The 19,459-nt window shown below is 38.7% G+C and overlaps 2 protein-coding genes and 1 long non-coding RNA gene across 7 annotated transcripts in view; 1 reads left to right on the plus strand and 2 right to left on the minus strand.

The window, feature by feature from the left end:
- Positions 1-4,051, plus strand: part of LOC131106875 (potassium channel subfamily K member 2-like) — a 13,449-nt gene extending 9,398 nt beyond the window's left edge. For all 3 annotated transcript variants that reach the window (XM_058056355.1, XM_058056357.1, XM_058056356.1), the window contains one exon: positions 934-4,051. In XM_058056355.1, coding sequence (XP_057912338.1) covers positions 934-1,290 — 357 coding nt within the window. In that variant the 3' untranslated portion in view covers positions 1,291-4,051. The remainder of the gene's footprint in view (positions 1-933) is intronic.
- The window catches only part of LOC131106877 (uncharacterized), a 13,472-nt gene extending 7,576 nt beyond the window's left edge, over positions 1-5,896 (minus strand). For 2 of the 3 annotated variants that reach the window (XR_009120158.1, XR_009120157.1), the window contains exon 1: positions 5,270-5,892. This is a non-coding gene — a long non-coding RNA (uncharacterized LOC131106877). Of the gene's footprint in view, positions 1-5,269 lie in introns of all 3 variants that reach the window. The other variant, XR_009120159.1, reaches the window with a different exon arrangement.
- Positions 5,897-5,980: 84 nt separating this feature from the next.
- prkg3 (protein kinase cGMP-dependent 3) lies at positions 5,981-17,591 on the minus strand. The gene is made up of 22 exons (XM_058056350.1): positions 17,161-17,591; positions 14,806-14,895; positions 14,671-14,733; positions 14,471-14,597; positions 13,071-13,237; positions 12,889-13,002; positions 12,537-12,642; positions 11,492-11,555; positions 9,825-9,902; positions 9,623-9,711; positions 9,162-9,227; positions 8,980-9,027; positions 8,859-8,900; positions 8,678-8,789; positions 8,462-8,598; positions 8,307-8,396; positions 8,048-8,189; positions 7,807-7,970; positions 7,570-7,686; positions 7,419-7,481; positions 7,278-7,353; positions 5,981-7,186 (listed from the first exon to the last, which is right to left on the minus strand). Exons 2-22 carry the CDS (start codon positions 14,891-14,893, stop codon positions 7,100-7,102), a joined length of 2,040 nt encoding a protein of 679 aa, XP_057912333.1. The 5' UTR covers positions 14,894-14,895; positions 17,161-17,591; the 3' UTR covers positions 5,981-7,099.
- Between the last annotated feature and the right edge of the window lie 1,868 nt (positions 17,592-19,459).

The following is a 19,459-nucleotide window of genomic DNA, read 5'->3' on the forward strand; positions in this document are numbered from 1 at the left end:
CAAAACTTGACTTTTTGTAGTATTACGGCTTTTTCTCAAAAAATGAAAACTTCATCCATGTAAAACTAGCCCCATCTCTCAGAACAATTCCGTAATATCTCACGTCCGTCTCATGTGGAGAGAGCAAAGCCTGTTGAGATCTCTTCAGCTGTTCCAAAAACGCACCATTTGAACGTGAGCCAAACTCTTGTGTAGCCTGTTTTATACACACAAAATGTCAGCGATGAGTCCTATGTATCACATGCTGTACACGCTTCTAGGATATGTATTCATCGAGCAGCTTCATGGTTATTTGCATGTGATATGGGTAGAGTACGCGCAAGCGTCCTCCTGCATTAACCAGACACATGTTTGCCTTATTGTACTCTATTGTATAACCCATTAGGAAAAAACTGTTAGGGTAGAGAGTACAGTGAGCGCCGAAGAGACTTAAAAGCTTTTGCAAGATGGGCGGACAGACGGTGAAAGTGAGAAAGAGGAGGAGGCGGCATGCACTCTAGTTTGTGTTTGTGTGTGTATATGTGGGTGTGTGTGTGTGTGCGTGCTACAGAGCGAGACATACGTTCTCACTTAAATGCACTGACTCTTTAACCAAGCACACTCTTCACAGCTTCATAAATAAACAAACAGCCCAGTGAGACCTGATGCAAGGTGACGATCAATACCGGGCTTCATGGTTTATCATATCAAATAGGATGAAACATAAAATCTGAAGGATACAGTCTGGTTTTATAGCTATTTTTAATGAGCGTCGGTGTGGTAAACAATGTTATGTTTTATTGTCTTTTAGTTATGGTTGGTCAGGGGCACCTAAACTATCGAACTGTAAAAAAAAAAAAGTGTTGCAATTTTCATCTAATTTAATGTTTACATAAAATATTAATTTTATCAATATTAAATTTCATCCTATTTTCTTCAAATCTGTTGCTGCAGGTTGGCGAGTTCCGGGCTCACGCGGCAGAGTGGACGGCAAACGTGTCAGCGGAGTTCAAAGAGACCCGACGGCGACTCAGTGTGGACATCTATGACAGGTTCCAGCGTGCCGCGTCCATCAAACGCAAACTGTCATCCGAGCTTGGCATCAACGCCTCCATGAACCAGGAAATGACACCGGGCAAGCGGACACTGTCAGCCAACTTTGGCGAAGACAGGGAGGCGTACTCCAACTTGACACTCTCCCTCAGCCCCGTCCCGGGGGCGCTGACCAGGAATGGCAGTCTCTTCCTGAACGGCCTCAGCCCGGACTTTGCGGACCGGCGGGACATTGCAGTCAGTGAAAACCCCAAATGACAAAAAAGGCAGTAAGGGGACTGACAACAAACATCCAAGATTTACAACATGAATCTTCAGATTGTCTTAAACATAAATCCATCATGTCTGTGCCAACGTGGTCGTCACCGTGCTCTCATTAGAATTTAGTAGGAAGTGATTCAAAATGACTCCAGAAATTGTGGACTTGCTGCCCAAAACCTCACAAACATGCAAAATTATGAAGAGAAAACATTGCGGGTATGCTGCAACACATTTATTTTATTCCACAAACATGGCCGACACACAAGCATGGCTTAAATTATGAAAAACATATACAAAACATTTACTGAAGCATTTTTTTCACACCACAAATCATAGCAGATATGATGCAAAACCACCCACAAACATGGCCGGCCTGATAGAGCCCTCCTCGGATATGGCTGACATGCAGTTACAAGCTCAACAAACATGGCCGACATGCAGCCACCCTCTACAAACATAGTTGAAATTATGAAAAACCATTGAAGGCATGTTTTACTCCACAAATATGGCGGAAATGATGCAAAATTTCTCAAGCATTTTCACTCAGGCAACACAATCCGCAAGCATGGCCGACATGATACAGCACTCCACAAGCATGGCCGAAATGACAAACATAGAAGAAGCATAGCAGTCTTGCTGCAACGTGATTGACAAGCATTTATTTTAGTCCACAAACATGGCCGACATAATCCCAAAACTCCACCAACGTGGCAGACATGCTGCCAAACACTACCCAAATACAGCAACCCTCCACAAACATGGTCGAAATTATGAAAAACCATGGAAGGCATGTTTTACTCCACAAATATGGCGGAAATGATGCAAAATTTCTCGAGCATTTTCACTCAGGCAACACAATCCGCAAGCATGGCCGACATGATACAGCACTCCTCAAACATGTCCACTCCCCAAATATGGCTGACTCGACCAACATGCAGCAACCCTTCACAAGCATGGCCGAAATGATGACAAACATAGAAGAAGCATAGCAGTCTTGCTGCAACGTGATTAACAAGCATTTATTTTAGTCCACAAACATGGCCGACATAATGCCAAAACTCCACCAACATGGCAGACATGCTGCCAAACACTACCCAAATACAGCCGACGTGCTTGGCAAACACGACCGATATGCAGAAACCCTCCTCAAGCATGGCCGGAATGATGAACAGGTTCAACATGTATGTTACTCCACAAACATGGCTGACATGATTCGACACACACTCCTCAAAGCAACACCATAGTCAACCTGGTACAACACTACACAAACATGGCTGCTGCTGCTGCTTAAAATGCATTTTTTGTAACAAATCCTACTAAATCCTAGTGAGAACACACACTGCTTTACTGTGTTAGTGACTGAGCCAGATCTGTTTGTTCTGGACAAGAGAAGAGAAAAAAAAAAGATTGTATCGGATGTGAGATACGGCCAGTAAATTAGTGCATTGGTAAATCTAGAAAGCAGTAGATGTAATTGTGCTCATCACCAACAGATTTACCAGAGGTCCTGACATCTGCATCAGATATATTAGCGGATCCTCTGCTATCAACATGACAATGCATCAGTGCAAAACCAACACAAAAAAAAACTATAATGTATATGTGTTGCTTATATCTTTACTACTTTTTACTCCCTGCATCAACGTGCATTGTGCGTTCCGCTTGAGCTGCTCGCAAGATGAAGATGAATGTTTACTTTTTTTTTGCTTCTTTGGTGACTGACGAATGGCTTTTCAGCCCTGAGGGATCACCCGGGTGTGCCTTACTGAAAAGCCCACGGTGAACCACAATGCACGATAGACTGAGCATCTATCATTTGAGTTGGGGGGTTGGATCAAAAAATTCATCCTATATTGAAGTATTTTCAACCAGTGTTCAAGATGCAGTGCAATGACACCAAAGAATATTTTTTTCCAAAGGTCAAATCACAAGGTTTTTGCTAATTCCCTTCTAGTGTAATAGTAGCCAAACTAGCTAACTCTCTCTCCAATTTGAATGTATTGGGTGTTGCAGCAAGATACTTTTATACAGTAGTGTATTTCATGGAAATACACACAATTAATACAATACATTCAACCCTTACTGCTATTGAGCCCTAAAGGCCTCTTATTCCACCCCCCCCCCCCTACAGTGGAAGCTGTCAATCAAAACAATTCTGTCTTGGGAGCGTTACATCATATGTCACATGGTCACGTGTCAGTGTGCACATACTGTATATCGATAAACGAGCACCTTGTTCTTGTCTTCTAATGTTTTTCTTCAAAATACCACTACGGGCATGTTGAATGTGTTTTTCCATTCATGAAACGCATATTGAATGTAAGCATACTGCTATATCAAATATATATATATATATATATATTGCCATAAACCACAAATGCATTACATAGTGCAATTTGTAATATTAAAAAAAAAACAAGTGCACAGTTTAGAGTAGTGATTCTTAACTGGTTTGGCTGTGGGACCCACCATCACAACTCCAACCCAAATTACGTTATGTAATTATGTTATGGCGCTATTCTCCAGCAGATATCTGCAACTGTGTGTACGCGAGGTGCATTCACTGGTATCAGGTCAGCTTTTCCCCCCCCAGGCATAAGCCTGCGGATTCACCTTTGGGTCCCTACCCACTAGTTGAGAATCACTGGTTTAGAGGTCCACATGATTTGTGTTGCATGCAAGTGTGCAATGTTATTTCATGTTTTCCTGTGCTCATATTCCAAATATTATTTACAATTTTCAGGTTTAGAATAAATTTTTTTTAATGCAAAACACTGGATGTTTTTTTTTTTAAATAGTTGAAATTACACATTTTAACCTTAAACATTTTTTGTAGTATATTACAAAATTCAGGAAATGTTTAATTTTTATTATTCTTATGATGTTTAATATTTTAAAATTTTAAATACTAAAGTTTTATTTGTGTAATGTTAAGCTTTATTTTAAGAAGATCCCTGCATGATTCATTCATGATTCAGCAATCACAGTCCTCCAAATTTGTGGATTTTTTTTTTTTTTTTTTACTTTTTTCTTGTAAAGATACAACAAAATAGTTCATTCTCAAACTATAATACTTTTTCCCCCTAACAAATTTAATTTTTACACTCAATATTATGTATTATTGCGACTTTCTGTTAACTGACTCTGAAGTTTCGGATCATTACAATTTTTTTTCTCATAAAATGACTTTAAATTATAAGCTTTTCTCATAGAAACATAACACAAAACTTGGCTTGGATTGTTTTGCTGCCTTCAGGTGAGGGTAGAAATAACCTAATAATAAAGTCACTGACCCTACAAACACATTACTAAAGAACACAATGTGGCTGCACACAACATGACATAACATTTGCAACATCTTATACTGTAAGCTCACCACAGGCCCCTTCTATCATTTCCGCCATGTACAGTATTGTTTACACAAAGAAACAAATGACTCACATTGCATCTTCAACGTGTGTTCTGCCATGGTTCCGCCTTAATGCAAATGGACAGGTTGTGTTAATGAGGCTAAAGATAGAAAAGGGTGACATGGCGGCTGTCCTCCTCCTGTGCTGCGTCTTACAGTAGACAACTCTCATCACTTTGAAAACGACAAAGAAAATCAGAAATACTTGCAGCTGGACACATTTGCTGAGATTTGATATAATGTAGCCAGACCACTGAAGCTGTGAAATACAGTATATTGGAATGTATAGTGTAATTTAGGCAGTAGCCGTGTGAACATGAAAGTGAGTCATTACTGTGGATGGTGAGAAGAATGCTGAGCTCACACATGATGAGGAGAGAACGTGCGTTTGGGGGAGGGGGGTGTTGCCACGTGACTTGTCTGTGCTACAGTGTTGATCAGCCTATAAATAGAAATTACCTCAATAATTTTTATATGTTTTTGCCTTTGCTAACATTATGTGCTGCCATTTTTTAATCCTGAGGATCCATGGTGACTCAGATAGCGGTAAAAGAAAATGAAATTCACCTTTGTTGTGATGATGTCCAAATGTTGGGTAGCAGGCGACTTCCTGGTTCACAGACGACGACTCAGCCCATTAGGACTGTACCATTTTGGGGGGAAATTGAGGAGAGAACAGTTTCACTGTCACACAAATAGCAAAAGGATAAAATAAATTCCGCTAATAAAAGTGTAAAAAGTCTGTCTGTCACAGTCTGTTAGCTCACAGGCTACTTCTTGGTTCCTGGATGATGCCAACAGGGTCATACCATTGACTTTTTGGAGTCTGGGGTGAAGGTTACACGGCAAAACGACAAAATACATGCCTTCAACAAAATATGACGTATCAGACAAGAAGACTGTGTCATTTTTGGGCAGGAGAAGGAAACAGTTCAATCGCAATTCAAACAGAATAAGGATAAAATATAGATTTTGATTGTCCTTTCATTAGCTAGCAGGCTAATTGGTTCATGGAGGATGACAACAGGATTGTACCAGTCGTTGATTTGATTCAGGGGTGAAGGGAAAAGTTATTTCATGAGTCAAATTCATCAAAAAGAAAAAAAATATGTGCCCAAGAAAAGTGAAATAATTCCGGAATGCTGTATTAGCTTGTTTGGAAACTATCGGGCTATTTTCTGGTTATTGGATGATGAAGTAAGACAGTAAGACCGTACCATTTTTGATTCTGGGGTGGAAACATTCCATTATAAGCATTGGGTAGCCCCCTCATTGGGAATGACCTATGGAATCAGACTGAAATTTGTAACCTAAATCCAAAGTGGTTTATTTCAACTCTGACCTTTTGCTAATTATAATAGCCTTTTTCCTGTCATGTGCAGAATGGCAGCAGAAATTATATCCCCCCCTCCCCCTGCTGAGAGGATGAATGACACCCTGACCTTTTTACCCATGCTTTGGGGGGAAATAGTGATGGCGTGCACAGTAACATGTCTTGTACGTTTAGTATGGGCAAAGTCGTAAATGTGACTGATCAAGCCTTAGAGATTTAAAAAAATGACACTTTTAAGGGTGAGTCTCTAAAGTCTGGATGGGGGATATTTTTCTTTTATGCAATGAAAAGTGGAAGTAATACAAATAAAATCACAAAAGCAACACAAGGATATAAGAATACATTTTTACTGACTCATATACAAACTTTTAGTATACCTTCATTAATATCGGGGGGGGGGGTAATCTGTACATAAAACAGCAAGGACGATAGAAATAAAACAAATTTTCCAGCATTTTACAGTCATTTGGAAGAGAAGGTGTCATGTTTTGCGAGGATATGGTTTAATGTTACCCCGAACATGGGTGTGCTCCCCAGCTCCCTCTAACTAGTGTAAAGGTACTGCATTCAACCCAAACAGGAGACGTAACAAAATAAAAGCACCAAACAAGAAATAATGGCAGAAGAAGAAAGTCCAAACAGTTATGCGGAACATGATATAAGGCAAGTTAACCATATCAAGGGTTGTGTTATTTCCTTCTTAATTTTTCAAATATATTAGTCGTGTAAGTCATGTAAACCCTCATGACAAAAACAACTGGTTTTCAATTTTATACACTATTTGTCCACCAGATGGCGCAACTCTTTCCCATTCAAAGCATGCAGCAAAAGCTGTCATCTCCTACTCTTTTCTGTAAGTGTGTCTTACATATATAAATATTTGGCTTTTGTACGGGTGAGTTGTTTTGAATTTGACACTATTTCAGGGCCTAATAATTAAAAAAACAAACAAATATTACTATTTTTTGCGTTTTCCTGAGTTGGCTTTCAGCACCGTTGGGTTTTGTCACCTTATTTTTGTTGCCGGAAATGGTAAATAATGCAATGCGGTGACCTTTTACAGGTTAGAAGTCACGGTCCCAGCCGGAGAACTCCTCGTCTGCCTTGGTCTGATCCTGAGGGAAGCGATCGAAATTGATGTAGCAGGGGCCCTAAAGTGGGAAACGTAAGATGGATTTAACCCTCAAAGCGTAACCATCTTCACGTGAAGGTGTGAATGCGAGACGAAATGGATTGACTGGCCTTTCGTATGAGGCGAACAGTGGGAGCGTCGATTTGAGCCATACGCAGCTTGTGCCAGTTCATGTTACTAAACCACCTGCAGGGAGAAGATGGAGGCACGTTGCCAGATGTACGTCCAAAGACTTCTGCACTGATTCTTACCGATGATGTCGAACGTCTTTAATGCCGTTTTTGGTGTTTCCTAACCTCTGACCTGGCCGTGGTCTGTAAGCAAAAACATAAATAATCTAAATATTCTATCATATTTATTCAAAAATGTTCCATCATGCAATATTCAGCATCTTCTTGTCACCTGCAGAGCTTACTAATGATGGACTTGGCTGCTTCACTTAAGTATGGAGGATAATTCAGAACCCCATCCAGAATCTTGGCATATATCTTTTGTGGCTCTGAGCTCGAAAAGGGAGGGCTAATTATTAAGAAAAAAAGAAATATGAACCCACCAAAGAAGTATGTTTCTTTGCTGCCACCTTGTGGTTGATACATGACAGACAGTAATTATGATGAATAATATTTGCTTCATCCTTACCTTCCCACCAGGAGCTCGTAAATGAGAATGCCAAGCGACCAAAAGTCAACAGCAAAGTCATGTCCCTGATTCTTGATGATCTCTGGCGCCATGTATTCAGGAGTACCAACAAAAGAGTACGTCTTCTCCCCACGTACTAACTCTTTGGCAAAACCAAAGTCCACCTGCATGGTTACGATATGGTACAGCTTTGTATGGAACACTATGCAAATGTATGGTTCTGAAATGGACATGAACTCACCAGTTTGACATAGCCACGTACGTCTAACATCAGGTTCTCCGGCTTCAGGTCTCGGTACATGATGTTCTTCTTATGGAGGTAGGCGTAGGCCTCCACTACGCATGAGGTGCAGAAGATGGCAATCTGCTCGTCAAAACGCCCTCTGATCATCACACAAGAGGTCTCATGTTATGTTATGTTATGTTATGCTATGCTACGTTAGACATTACATTCGTTAGCATAGCAGTGCAATTATGCTATGCTTGTGTTTTATGCTCACACTTCTTTAAGTTTGGTCCAGATTTCTCCACCTCCACAAAACTCCATCACCATGTAGATGTAACGTGTGTCCTTGAAGGCTGCATGAAGTCTGCAAAAAAACACCCGACAATAACACAACATCAAGCTAACAGTGTGTGTGTGTGTGTGTGTTACCTGACAATGAAGTCGCACTGGACGGCCTTAAGGATCTTCTTCTCAAACAACATGTGCTCCTCTTGCCTCTTGGCAACAATGTGCTTCTTGCTGACTCTCTTTATGGCGTAATATCTTCCATGATTCAATGTGGTCATCTTCCAATCACAACAAACGGTTATCAAACTACAAGCGGTTGACAGAAGCGGAAATAAAAGAATGAAGAACATCAGGCACCAGTTCTACACGGCCAAAGCCTCCAACTCCGAGGGTGACCGGATCTCCTTGATAGCGACCCTCCTGGTACAGGACAGGAACCAGGTCCTTAAACTTCAGGGTGGAGCTGGGACTATCATACACAGACATAGTCAAGAGTCACATGACATGATGTGAGACCATCTCTTCCGATGCTGCTCACCTTGACTTTACTGGAGCTTGTGCCTCCTGGAGCATCTTGGAGCTAGTGGTTAAAAAAAAAATAAAAAGATCTTATTAAACTGTCCTCACCAAATGGAGAGAAGTGATATCGCTGTGCATACTCATCAAACAGCTCCAAGTGCTCCACTGGGATCGTTTCTTCAAACACCCTGAAGGAGAGCATTTATTGACTTCAAATGATGACGGCAGGAAAATACAGCAAAAGTATTTGGATCGGGTCAGATGCATCAAACCTGCGTCCAAATACCAAAACGGTGTTTCAGATATCATCACGTGGACTTACTCCTTGTCGATGGAGAAGCATGTCACAGGGCCGTCAGCGGCGCAAGTGGCTGTTCTTAACACTTCACTGGATCCGTGTAAGGAAAATAAAAGGTTGGATATTTAATTGTGGTGTCACATTATGAAAGCAATACAGACAGTGGAAGTGAAATATTATCTAGAAGCCATCCATGCCTGTTTCCATGACAACATCAAAGCCTAGCGCTAATGATATTCCACCTTAGTCAATCCTCCAATTCATACTCATATACAGTAAATCACTTTGGTTTCAGTTTGGGCTGCATACTAAAATAATCATTTTTTTTTATTTTGTAAAAAGCCAAAAAAAAAAACTCCCGGGTTTTATTATTATTGATTTTTTTTCATCAGTTTTGTGTGAAACTGATGCAAAAAGCAGCCTAAAAGGGGGATAGCAGTAGCCCTAGTTTCATCCTCAGGCGTGTGAGTCATCACCATGGTTACCGTATAAGGGCCTGTTCCCCGAAATGCTCCCCCTTCCCCATCCTACGAATCTGTTTCTGATGCCCGTTCACGTTCTTAGTCACCAGGACCTGAGGGAAGAAACAAAAACACAGCCATGAATGAGAAGAGGGTGGATACACACACAAACAAGCATATATTATATATGTTACGTACTATTTTACATATATTACATATATCACACCTCTCCTTTCAGGATAATGTAGAACGTGTTGCCTTCCGCTCCCTCTCGAACGATGACATCTTTGTCCTGGTACTTCACCTGTGAAAACAGGCTGTCATGTGTCAAAAAGGCCCCTTTTCATCATTTAATGTACATTTGATCTACTTGATCTATATAGGGCAAGGAAACAAAACCTGGAAAACGAACATCACTTCTTGTCAATCAATGATGAAAGGCATTTATATTAATTCGGGATGTCCCATATTGACTTGGTATGTCGATATTGTCCATTCTCATTTCCAACACCGATATCTCTCCTATAGTGGAATGAACACATATGTGTTGTATACAGCATTTTTTAATATTGGTTTTCATGAACGGGAAAAAAAATCTAATACCGATATCAACCGATATTGCATTTTTATGCTGAAAATTATCAGACATACCTAATAATAATAATAATAATGATAATAATGATAATAATGATAATAATGATAATAATGATAATGATAATAATAATAATAATAATAATGATAATGATAATGATAATAATAATAATAATAATAATAATAATAATAATAATGATAATAATAATAATAATAATAATAATGATAATTATTATTATTATTATTATTATTATTAATATAATAACAATATATAATAATAATAATATAATAATAATATAATAATAATATAATAATAATAATAATAATAATAATTATTATTATTATTATTATTATTATTATATATTGTTATTATATTAATAATATTAATAATAATAATAATAATTATTATTATTATTATTATATAATATAATAATAATAATAATAATTATTATTATTATTATATAATAATATAATAATATTAATAATAATAATAATAATTATTATTATTATTATTATTATATAATATAATAATAATAATAATAATAATAATAATAATAATAATTATTATTATTATTATTATTATTATTATTATTATTATTATTATTATTATTATTATTATTATTATTATTATTATTATTATTATTATTAGCATCAATCATTAATATTATATGATAAATGTCAGCAAATCAATGCATAAATCAAAAATTTACATCCAAACAGAAGTGTCCCAACATTCTGAACTGCAGACCACAATCAAAATCAAAGGATGCAGGGGGGCAACACTATTGATATTTTGATGTATGTAATTATTAATGTATTTATGGTATTAATTATTAGCACCAACAGTTCATTTTTTTCTCTTAACATTTTATCTTTTTGCCTTATTTTCGTTGTTTTTTTGTTTGTTTAATTTTATTTCTAATATGTGCACAATAATCTGGGCGCCCCCATATGGCCCTCAAGCTGCACTTTGCACATCCCTGCATTAAAATCTAAAAATAATGCATTAATTAAAAGGGCTTTTTCCACTTTAATATAAATGTAGTTAGAATGTTGTGTTCTCATGTTAAACCATGCCAAAGTTTCAGAAGTGACCCCTTTAAGAAGTTTGGGATGACTCGACTGAGCCGGACTTCCTTATATGAGCATGCCCAGGAACAAGCTGTACAATAGGCTGGAATAGGTGCAGATTCTGGAAGATCTAGAAAGCTTTCTGTGCTGGTTATCTTTTGTAACTGCTCTATTTTACTCCATTGAAAAAGCAGGAGAGCAATCAAAGAAAGTCAAAAGAAAGGCACACACCTCTTCCATGGAGTCAATGATTTTGGACAGCTGGACGTCATTCAGGTCCTTCAGAGTACGAGACCTTAAGACGGTGTAAAAAAAAACAATGGGATGTGAAATAGGGAACTGTGTTAACTCCACTGAAATATAAGACAGGGGTGGGCAGATGGATCCAAAGTAGTATCAGTATAGCCACAATTGTAGCATTGTAGGAAAATTGCACTCCAGAACACACGTACACAAATACTTAATGGTGTTATATTTGTAAATAAATTGTTTTGATATATTTTAGCTATCAGAAAAACAACAAATATTTGTATCAAACTTATGCTGGTTTTCTCACTTTTTTAGTGGGGAACAAAAATTTTCCTGAAACGTACTCATGTTCAACTGCGGATTACTAAAGAATGTTAAAAGTAGGACCAAACTTTTTTTTCTGATGAAAGGCGGGTGTCTAATCTTTCTTTTGGTAGGTTACATGTTCCAATATTCCAATACTGTGCGCCTTGAAAGATCAGCCAAAATGGCCGGTACAGAAGGTGAGGATTAAGACCCACGTTTATGCTGGTTCTCTCACATTTTTTTTTTTTTTTTTAGTGAGGAACAAAAATTTTCCTGAAACTTACTAGTGTTCTACTGCTGATTACTAAAGAATGTTAAAAGGTAGGACCAAACTTTTTTTTCAGATGAAACGTGGGTGTCTAATCTTTCTTTTGGTAGGTTAAATGTTCCAATATTCCAATACCGTGAGCCTTGAAAGATCAGCCAAAATCATCCAAAATGGCCGGTACAGAAGGTGAGGATTAAGACCTACATTTATGCTGGTTCGCTCACTTTTTTTTTTAGTGGGGAACTAAAAGTTTCCTGAAACTTACTCATGTTCTACTGTGGATTACTAAAGAATGTTAAAAGGTAGGGTCAAACTTTTTTTTCAGATGAAAGGTGGGTGTCTAATCTTTCTTTTGGTAGGTTAATTGTTCCAATATTCCAATACCGTGCGCCTCGAAAGATCAGCCAAAATCATCCAAAATGGCCGGTACAGAAGGTGAGGATTAAGACCCACGTTTTCAAGAATCCCATGAGCTGCTCTCGTTTCTTCTTGGATTTGTTGGTGATGATGGTCCTGTAGGTCTGTCTCTCCATGCACCACAAACGCACTTCCGTCTTGGCTGCAATCAAACACACGCCACATTGAAAAATGAGCAAAGATGTTTACTCTTATTCCACACTGCTTTTATTCATGGTTATATATTGTAAGTCATGCCATGATGATTTATGAATACAAATGACCGCCAAAGGCTTAAATCATCAATCATTCACATTCTTGCCCGCTATGGAAACTAAACTCACAACATTATCACTCATGAGATGCACCAGCCAGGCACGTCTATTCATCCATACAGCAGACAAGTCACCTTTCACTGTGGCTGTTCGTTTGCAGTTGTAAAGGATGGCCAGCTCTCCAAAGACGTCACCGCTGGTTAGAGTCCGCAGGTTGCGACCTGACTGTGTGACAAGGAGCTCGCCGGCTATTGAAGGGCAAAGGTTACAAGGTTACATTATCATATACAGGCACAATGTTAAACAATACAGTCACCTGCGACTATGTACATGCTGTCCCCTTCACAGCCTTCTTGGATGACTTCAGAACCACGGCTGATGTTGCTCGTCTCCAGAAGATCCACCATCATGGCTATTTGTTCGTCGTCCAGGCGACTCAGGAAGTCGTTTTTCTGGATGGCTTTGACAATCAAACCGGTCTCACTGGAAAAGGGAGAGAAACAAGACAGACATGTATTATTTTATTTAACATATATTATATTGAGGCTGCACGACGGACGAGTGGTAAACGTGCAGGCCTCACAGCTAGGAGACCCGAGTTCAATTCCACCCTTGGCCATCTCTGTGTGGAGTTTGCATGTTCTCCCCCGGTTAATTGGCGACTCCAAATTGTCCATAGGTATGAATGTGAGTGTGAATGGTTGTTTGTCTATATGTGCCCTGTGATTGGCTGGCCACCAGTCCAGGGTGTACCCCGCCTCTCGCCCGAAGACAGCTGGGATAGGCTCCAGCACCCCCGCGACCCTCGTGAGGATAAGCGGTAGAAAATGAATGAATGAATGAATATTATATTGAGATAAATAAACACAATCTTTTGTACCTCAAATGAATTCTACAAATATTTTTTTATTATTATTATAGAGTTCCAGTGACCATCTGGTCGGGTTTGCACTGTTGCAAAACATACAACAGAATATATACAAAATAGCACAATCAAGTCCACAATAAAAAAGTCTTTGAGCAAAAGAAATAATATAGAACACATTAAAAGCTCGAAATGGAGTGGGAAGAAGTAAGACTTATTAAATCCCACCCCAATATCTCTAGGGTACTTCAATGTAAACCAAAGAAAACCAAAAGCTGCTTCTTTTTTTCTTCTTTCCTAATAACACCTCAGCATTTACTAATATTTACACATGTGAAGGGCTTTCCAATACCAACTGTAGTAATACAAGTACTACAATGGTAGGCAACATCGGACGTACAGTGAATACCAGCAATGGTAATTGACTTCTAATTTGTTTTTATAGTTTGAGTTAACTGATTAACCCTGATTTCCCCACATAGGGTGTTCACCAGGTTTAAAAAAAAAAACTAAACAAATTTAAATAAATGTAAATGCTGAGATTTTATTATTATTTTACATTTTTAAATATATTTTTACTTTATTTTTGTGATTATTTGTATTTGATGTATATTCACAAACTGCCACTAGCCTGGGTGTTTTTAAGCTGACTCAATTAATATAGTAAATCAGGTTTTTTTTAAAAATAATGTAATTTTTTAAAATTATTTGTTCATTAATTTCATTTTAAAACATGTTCATTTAATTAAAAAAAATGTTCTGCACATTGACCACATTTAGCACATCTAGCACCCTTAGCATCTGCCTATATTGCCTAATGATGGCCACTATATTGGGGTTACTGGGCTGACCTGACAGTTTTCTTCACCCTGGACTTCCTGATATCCACCGTCTCTGGGATTGGCTCGGATGCGATGACAGCAGCGCGACTCTTCCTAAACTCTGGTTGGACCTCATTGGCGTCCTGTGGCGGGAACTCTGCCAGGCATGAATCGTTTTATGAAGAGTTAACGACCGAGTGAATGTCACCGACACACGGTGTATTTCTCACCGAGGTTGTGATATTGACCGTGGAGCTCCTGTAGAAGTTTCTCTTTCTCCTGCAGACGTTGCTCTGTGAAGACAAGTTGGTGGATGACTGGTGGACGTGCACGGGTGCATGGACGTCACCTGCTGTGCTACACACCCAAGTCTTTGTTTTGCCTCTGCAGCTCCTGGTTGATGAGACACTGTTTCTCCAGCTGCTGCCTGAGCTCCTCCATTTGTTTCTCCATCACTGCATGGGGAAGAAGATGTGAGAAAACCTCTTTAAAAGGTGGTTCTGGAAGAAGAATTCTTAATTGTGCAGCACTAATGTGTGATAATAATTACCAGACCTTTGTTTGCACACATGCAACTTTATCTGTTAGGATCTTCATTTTTAACCCACTTGCATGCATTACTGGCGCTTGGATGCACAATCAAATCCAAACATATTGAACAAACACACACCGCTGATACAGTGAAACTCTGCACTGGATGATAACCACACACATCACGTGAGGCGCCATGATTACGACTGCCTCGCCCTGTATATTGCTCTCAGGTTAGTGTTAAAGACACAGTCAGGAACAGTTGTGCCAGGGTTAACACAACATGAGAGGTTGTCCTGGCTGGTCTGATATTATTCAGGGGTCCTCGTGGCAAAGACAGAAATGCCACTGCTCCTTACGACAAGCCAGTGTGCTAACAACATGATTTTATAGATGTAAACAAATCCTATATAGAGTGTTTTTAAAGCAGGGGTGTCCAAACCTAGTCCAGAGAGGGCCACATGCTGAAAAACGAAAGGATGCAAAGGGCCACGTTCTTATTTTGTAAAGTATGCTATGAAGTTATAAGAGATTTCATGGAAATATTCAAAATATTTTTCCTATTTTATTTATTTTCCAAATGCTTTCTTGTTAAGTGTTAATACATTCCCCAACCTAATTTTCCAGAAATTACAACTTTATTTGTTGTTTGTTTCTCATAATATTATGACTTTTTTTCTCCCCTTTAATATTTTGACTCTATAAAAACGACATTATCCCCCTCCACCCCAAATATTACAAAATTATTCTTGTAAAATTACAACATTTTTTTCATAATATTTTGACCCCCCCAAATTACAAATTTGTTTATTATTTTCCCTCATAATATGACATTTAGCAGCACGGTGGTCGAGTGGTTAGCACGCAGACCTCGTAGCTAGGAGACCCGAGTTCAATTCCACCCTCGGCTATCTCTGTGTGGAGTTTGCATGTTCTCTCCGGGTGACTCCAAATTGTATGAAAAAGGTATCATAAAGGTATGAATGTGAGTGTGAATGGTTGTTTGTCTATATGTGCCCTGTGATTGGCTGGCGACCAGCCCAGGGTGTACCCCGCCTCTCGCCAGAAGACAGCTGGGATAGGCTCCAGCACCCCCCACGACCCTCGTGAGGATAAGCGGTAGAAAATGAATATATTATTCTCATTAAAAGTTTTCTTGTTAAATGACACACACTCCACAAATGGCTCCCAGACCTCACTTTGGACACCGCTGATTTAAAACATTCTCAACATTAACATAAGAACACAAGTGTTTATGATTAACATCAACATTTTACACTGATCATTATGACTTCAAGAAAGGAGGTCACACTGACCCTAAGATGGCGTGTACACACACGTACACACACACACACACACACACACACACACACACACACACATCAAGCATGGCTGCACATGAGGCCAGTTCCTAAGTGTTGTATGTACTTGCCCACATAAATAAAATGGCAGTTCTGTCACATAAGACCTAAGTAATAACCTTACTGGTGAAAAGTTAATGAAGAAAGCTAGTACTGTATGTACAGTACTTTCTCCTCCACTGCCATTACTTCCTCAAACAACCATCTACTACTGCAACTCTCGCACATTTGGGGCTTATTATTTTTATTAGGGCGCTGGTCATTATTGGTAACATTATTTACAATGGGCAAGGTGGTGGTTATCATTAATAACTGTCTGGAGGAGTAATTTTCTTGCTTATATGACACAAGCATGTGCCTGTGCGGAGCGATCAGACCTATTTTGGTGAATTATTTAGAGTCTTTCTACTTATTTCTATTGTACCTGGTGGAGGTTATCATGAGTAATAATAACTGGCAGGGGGAAGGGGGCAATTAATGATACAGTATGATTTGTCTATACTGACTTAAGTATAGACAATTTGAGTAAGTCAAGTTGACTTTTGTCTTTGTGGCTTATTTTTGATTGTTTTTATTTATTTCTATTACGCAAGGTGGTTATCATCAATAACTGGCAGGAGGAGCCCATTAATAATGTAGGGGCTCATGCATTAGCGATCGTACATACATTGTCAGGTACTTTTATGGATTATTTTTAGGTTTTTATTGCCTTTTTTGATGCAAAGCTGTGATTATCATTAATAACTGGTGGGAGGAACAATGGCATGACTTGTATGACTCATCTATGATATTAATATTAGTAAAAGCACAGAAGGAAGTGGCACTCACCTGTGGGTCGTTTGTGAGATCAGGAGAAAGTACGAGGGGCCGGCCACCTCATAGAGGCCGCATTGGTTTAGTCGAAGTTTTGTAAGACCTTCTTCCACTTTCTTCACGTGTGCCGCTGCGATACCTTCTCAGCCGACATGCCTCGTCTTCTGCTTTTTATCTGTTTCCCTTTTGCTCGCTCGCTCTCTCTTTTCTTCTTTCTCCCAGTCTCTCTTCCTGTCAATCTCAGCCGCTCTGGTGTTGAATCATTTACCATAACCTGAGGCTCCTCCCATTATCTCTCCAGGTGGGGGACGAAGAAGAGGAGGATGATGCACTGGTGAGAAAACTCAAAAGGGTGACTGTAACAATGCAGGCGTGTGTACTAGGCCACCGGTAGCAGTACTTTTGTCTTTGTAAAACAACAACTAGGATGGATACAGCGAGCAGGATTACACTCAATTATGTTTTAGTTAAAACATCAACATTGTTGATGGCAACAATGGAACAGTCATAACACCTCAAAATCATAATGGTATAACCCATCTGATCCATGCACCAGCAGGTCGCCTGCTATCCCTTCTTAACATACTAATATGAAACCCTCATTGAACCAAAGACATCGCTCCACTCTGCAGGGTCATTAAATGTATCTAAATGAGGCTAAAGGGTTAGAGTTGTGACAGAGGGCGTGGGCTTTTTTATTGTTTATGGTTAATTATTGATACGCGGCGTGGTTAATCAGCGACACCCGTGACCCTCACGGTGAGATAAAAAGACCTCCAAAAGTGGAAGGCTGTGACGGGCCATGCGTGCACTACAGCCTATTTTCCGTTTGCGGTGTCATGGTGATAGAGTGTATTTATCCAAATTCACTGCAGACAATGGAAGTCATGGAATATGGAGGTCAACCGATGGCATTTTATGACAGGCGCATAATACGGTACTGCCATATAGTACAGTAGGTGAAAAGCTATGTGTTTTGACATCACAGTTAAACATGTATCTGAAATGCATTATTGCAGACAACCACAATGTAACCTGATGACATCCGGGGGTTTAAAAATGCATTCCAATAAACTACAAACATGGTATACTGGCGCCATCCAGTGGTGGAGTTGGGGAATCACTGTTGTCTTTCAGTTTAATAGGAGTGTATACAAACTCCTCCCTAGCACTAGTACTAGTACTACATGGTCATTTTTTAAACATTTTTTACTGTATATTGCACAACACAGCAGCAATGTTATCAATGTGCTGTCCTATACATTATGGCTGTTTTATATGACTATACAATGCTATGTCTTATGCGCTATGGCTGTTTTAGATGACTATATGATGCTGTCTTATACACTATGGCTGTTTTAGATGACTATATGATGCTATGCCTTATACACTATGGCTGTTTTATATGACGATATGCTATGTCTTATGCACTATGTCTTATACACTATGGCTGTTTTATATGACTATATGATGCTATGTCTTATACACTATGGCTGTTTTATATGACTATATGATGCTATGTCTTATACACTATGGCTGTTTTATATGACGATATGCTATGTCTTATACACTATGGCTGTTTTATATGACGATATGCTATGTCTTATACACTATGTCTTATACACTATGGCTGTTTTATATGACTATATGATGCTATGTCTTATACACTATGGCTGTTTTATATGACGATATGCTATGTCTTATACACTATGGCTGTTTTATATGACGATATGCTATGTCTTATACACTATGGCTGTTTTATATGACTATATGATGCTATGTCTTATACACTATGTCTTATACACTATGGCTGTTTTATATGACTATATGATGCTATGTCTTATACACTATGGCTGTTTTATATGACGATATGCTATGTCTTATACACTATGGCTGTTTTATATGACGATATGCTATGTCTTATACACTATGGCTGTTTTATATGACGATATGCTATGTCTTATACACTATGTCTTATACACTATGGCTGTTTTATATGACTATATGATGCTGTCTGATACACTATGGCTGTTTTATATCATGCTACGTCTTAACACACTATGGCTGTTTTATATGACTATACGATGCTATGTCTTATACACTATGGCTGTTTTATATGACGATATGATGCTATGTCTTATACACCATGGCTGTTTTATATGACTATATGGTGCTATGTCTTATACACTATGGGTGTGTTAAGTCTATATAAGAGTATTACTTATACACTATGGCTGTGTTATATTACTGTACTATGCTATGTCTTATACACTATGGATGAGTGATATTACTCTAAGATGCTATGTCTTATGCA

The sequence above is a fragment of the Doryrhamphus excisus genome, chromosome 19, assembly GCF_030265055.1.
Source record: "Doryrhamphus excisus isolate RoL2022-K1 chromosome 19, RoL_Dexc_1.0, whole genome shotgun sequence".
NCBI classification, from domain to species: domain Eukaryota; kingdom Metazoa; phylum Chordata; class Actinopteri; order Syngnathiformes; family Syngnathidae; genus Doryrhamphus; species Doryrhamphus excisus.

Excerpts from the sequence above, each read along its gene's own strand:
- prkg3 (XM_058056350.1), bottom strand. The coding sequence starts at position 14,893 with ATGGAGAAACAAATGGAGGAGCTCAGGCAGCAGCTGGAGAAACAGTGT. Across the intron at positions 14,734-14,805 it reads GAGGCAAAACAAAGACTTGG|AGCAACGTCTGCAGGAGAAA; the intron begins GTGTGTAGCACA and ends TTGTCTTCACAG. Across the intron at positions 8,190-8,306 it reads TGGACCAAACTTAAAGAAGT|AGGGCGTTTTGACGAGCAGA; the intron begins GTGAGCATAAAA and ends TGTGATGATCAG.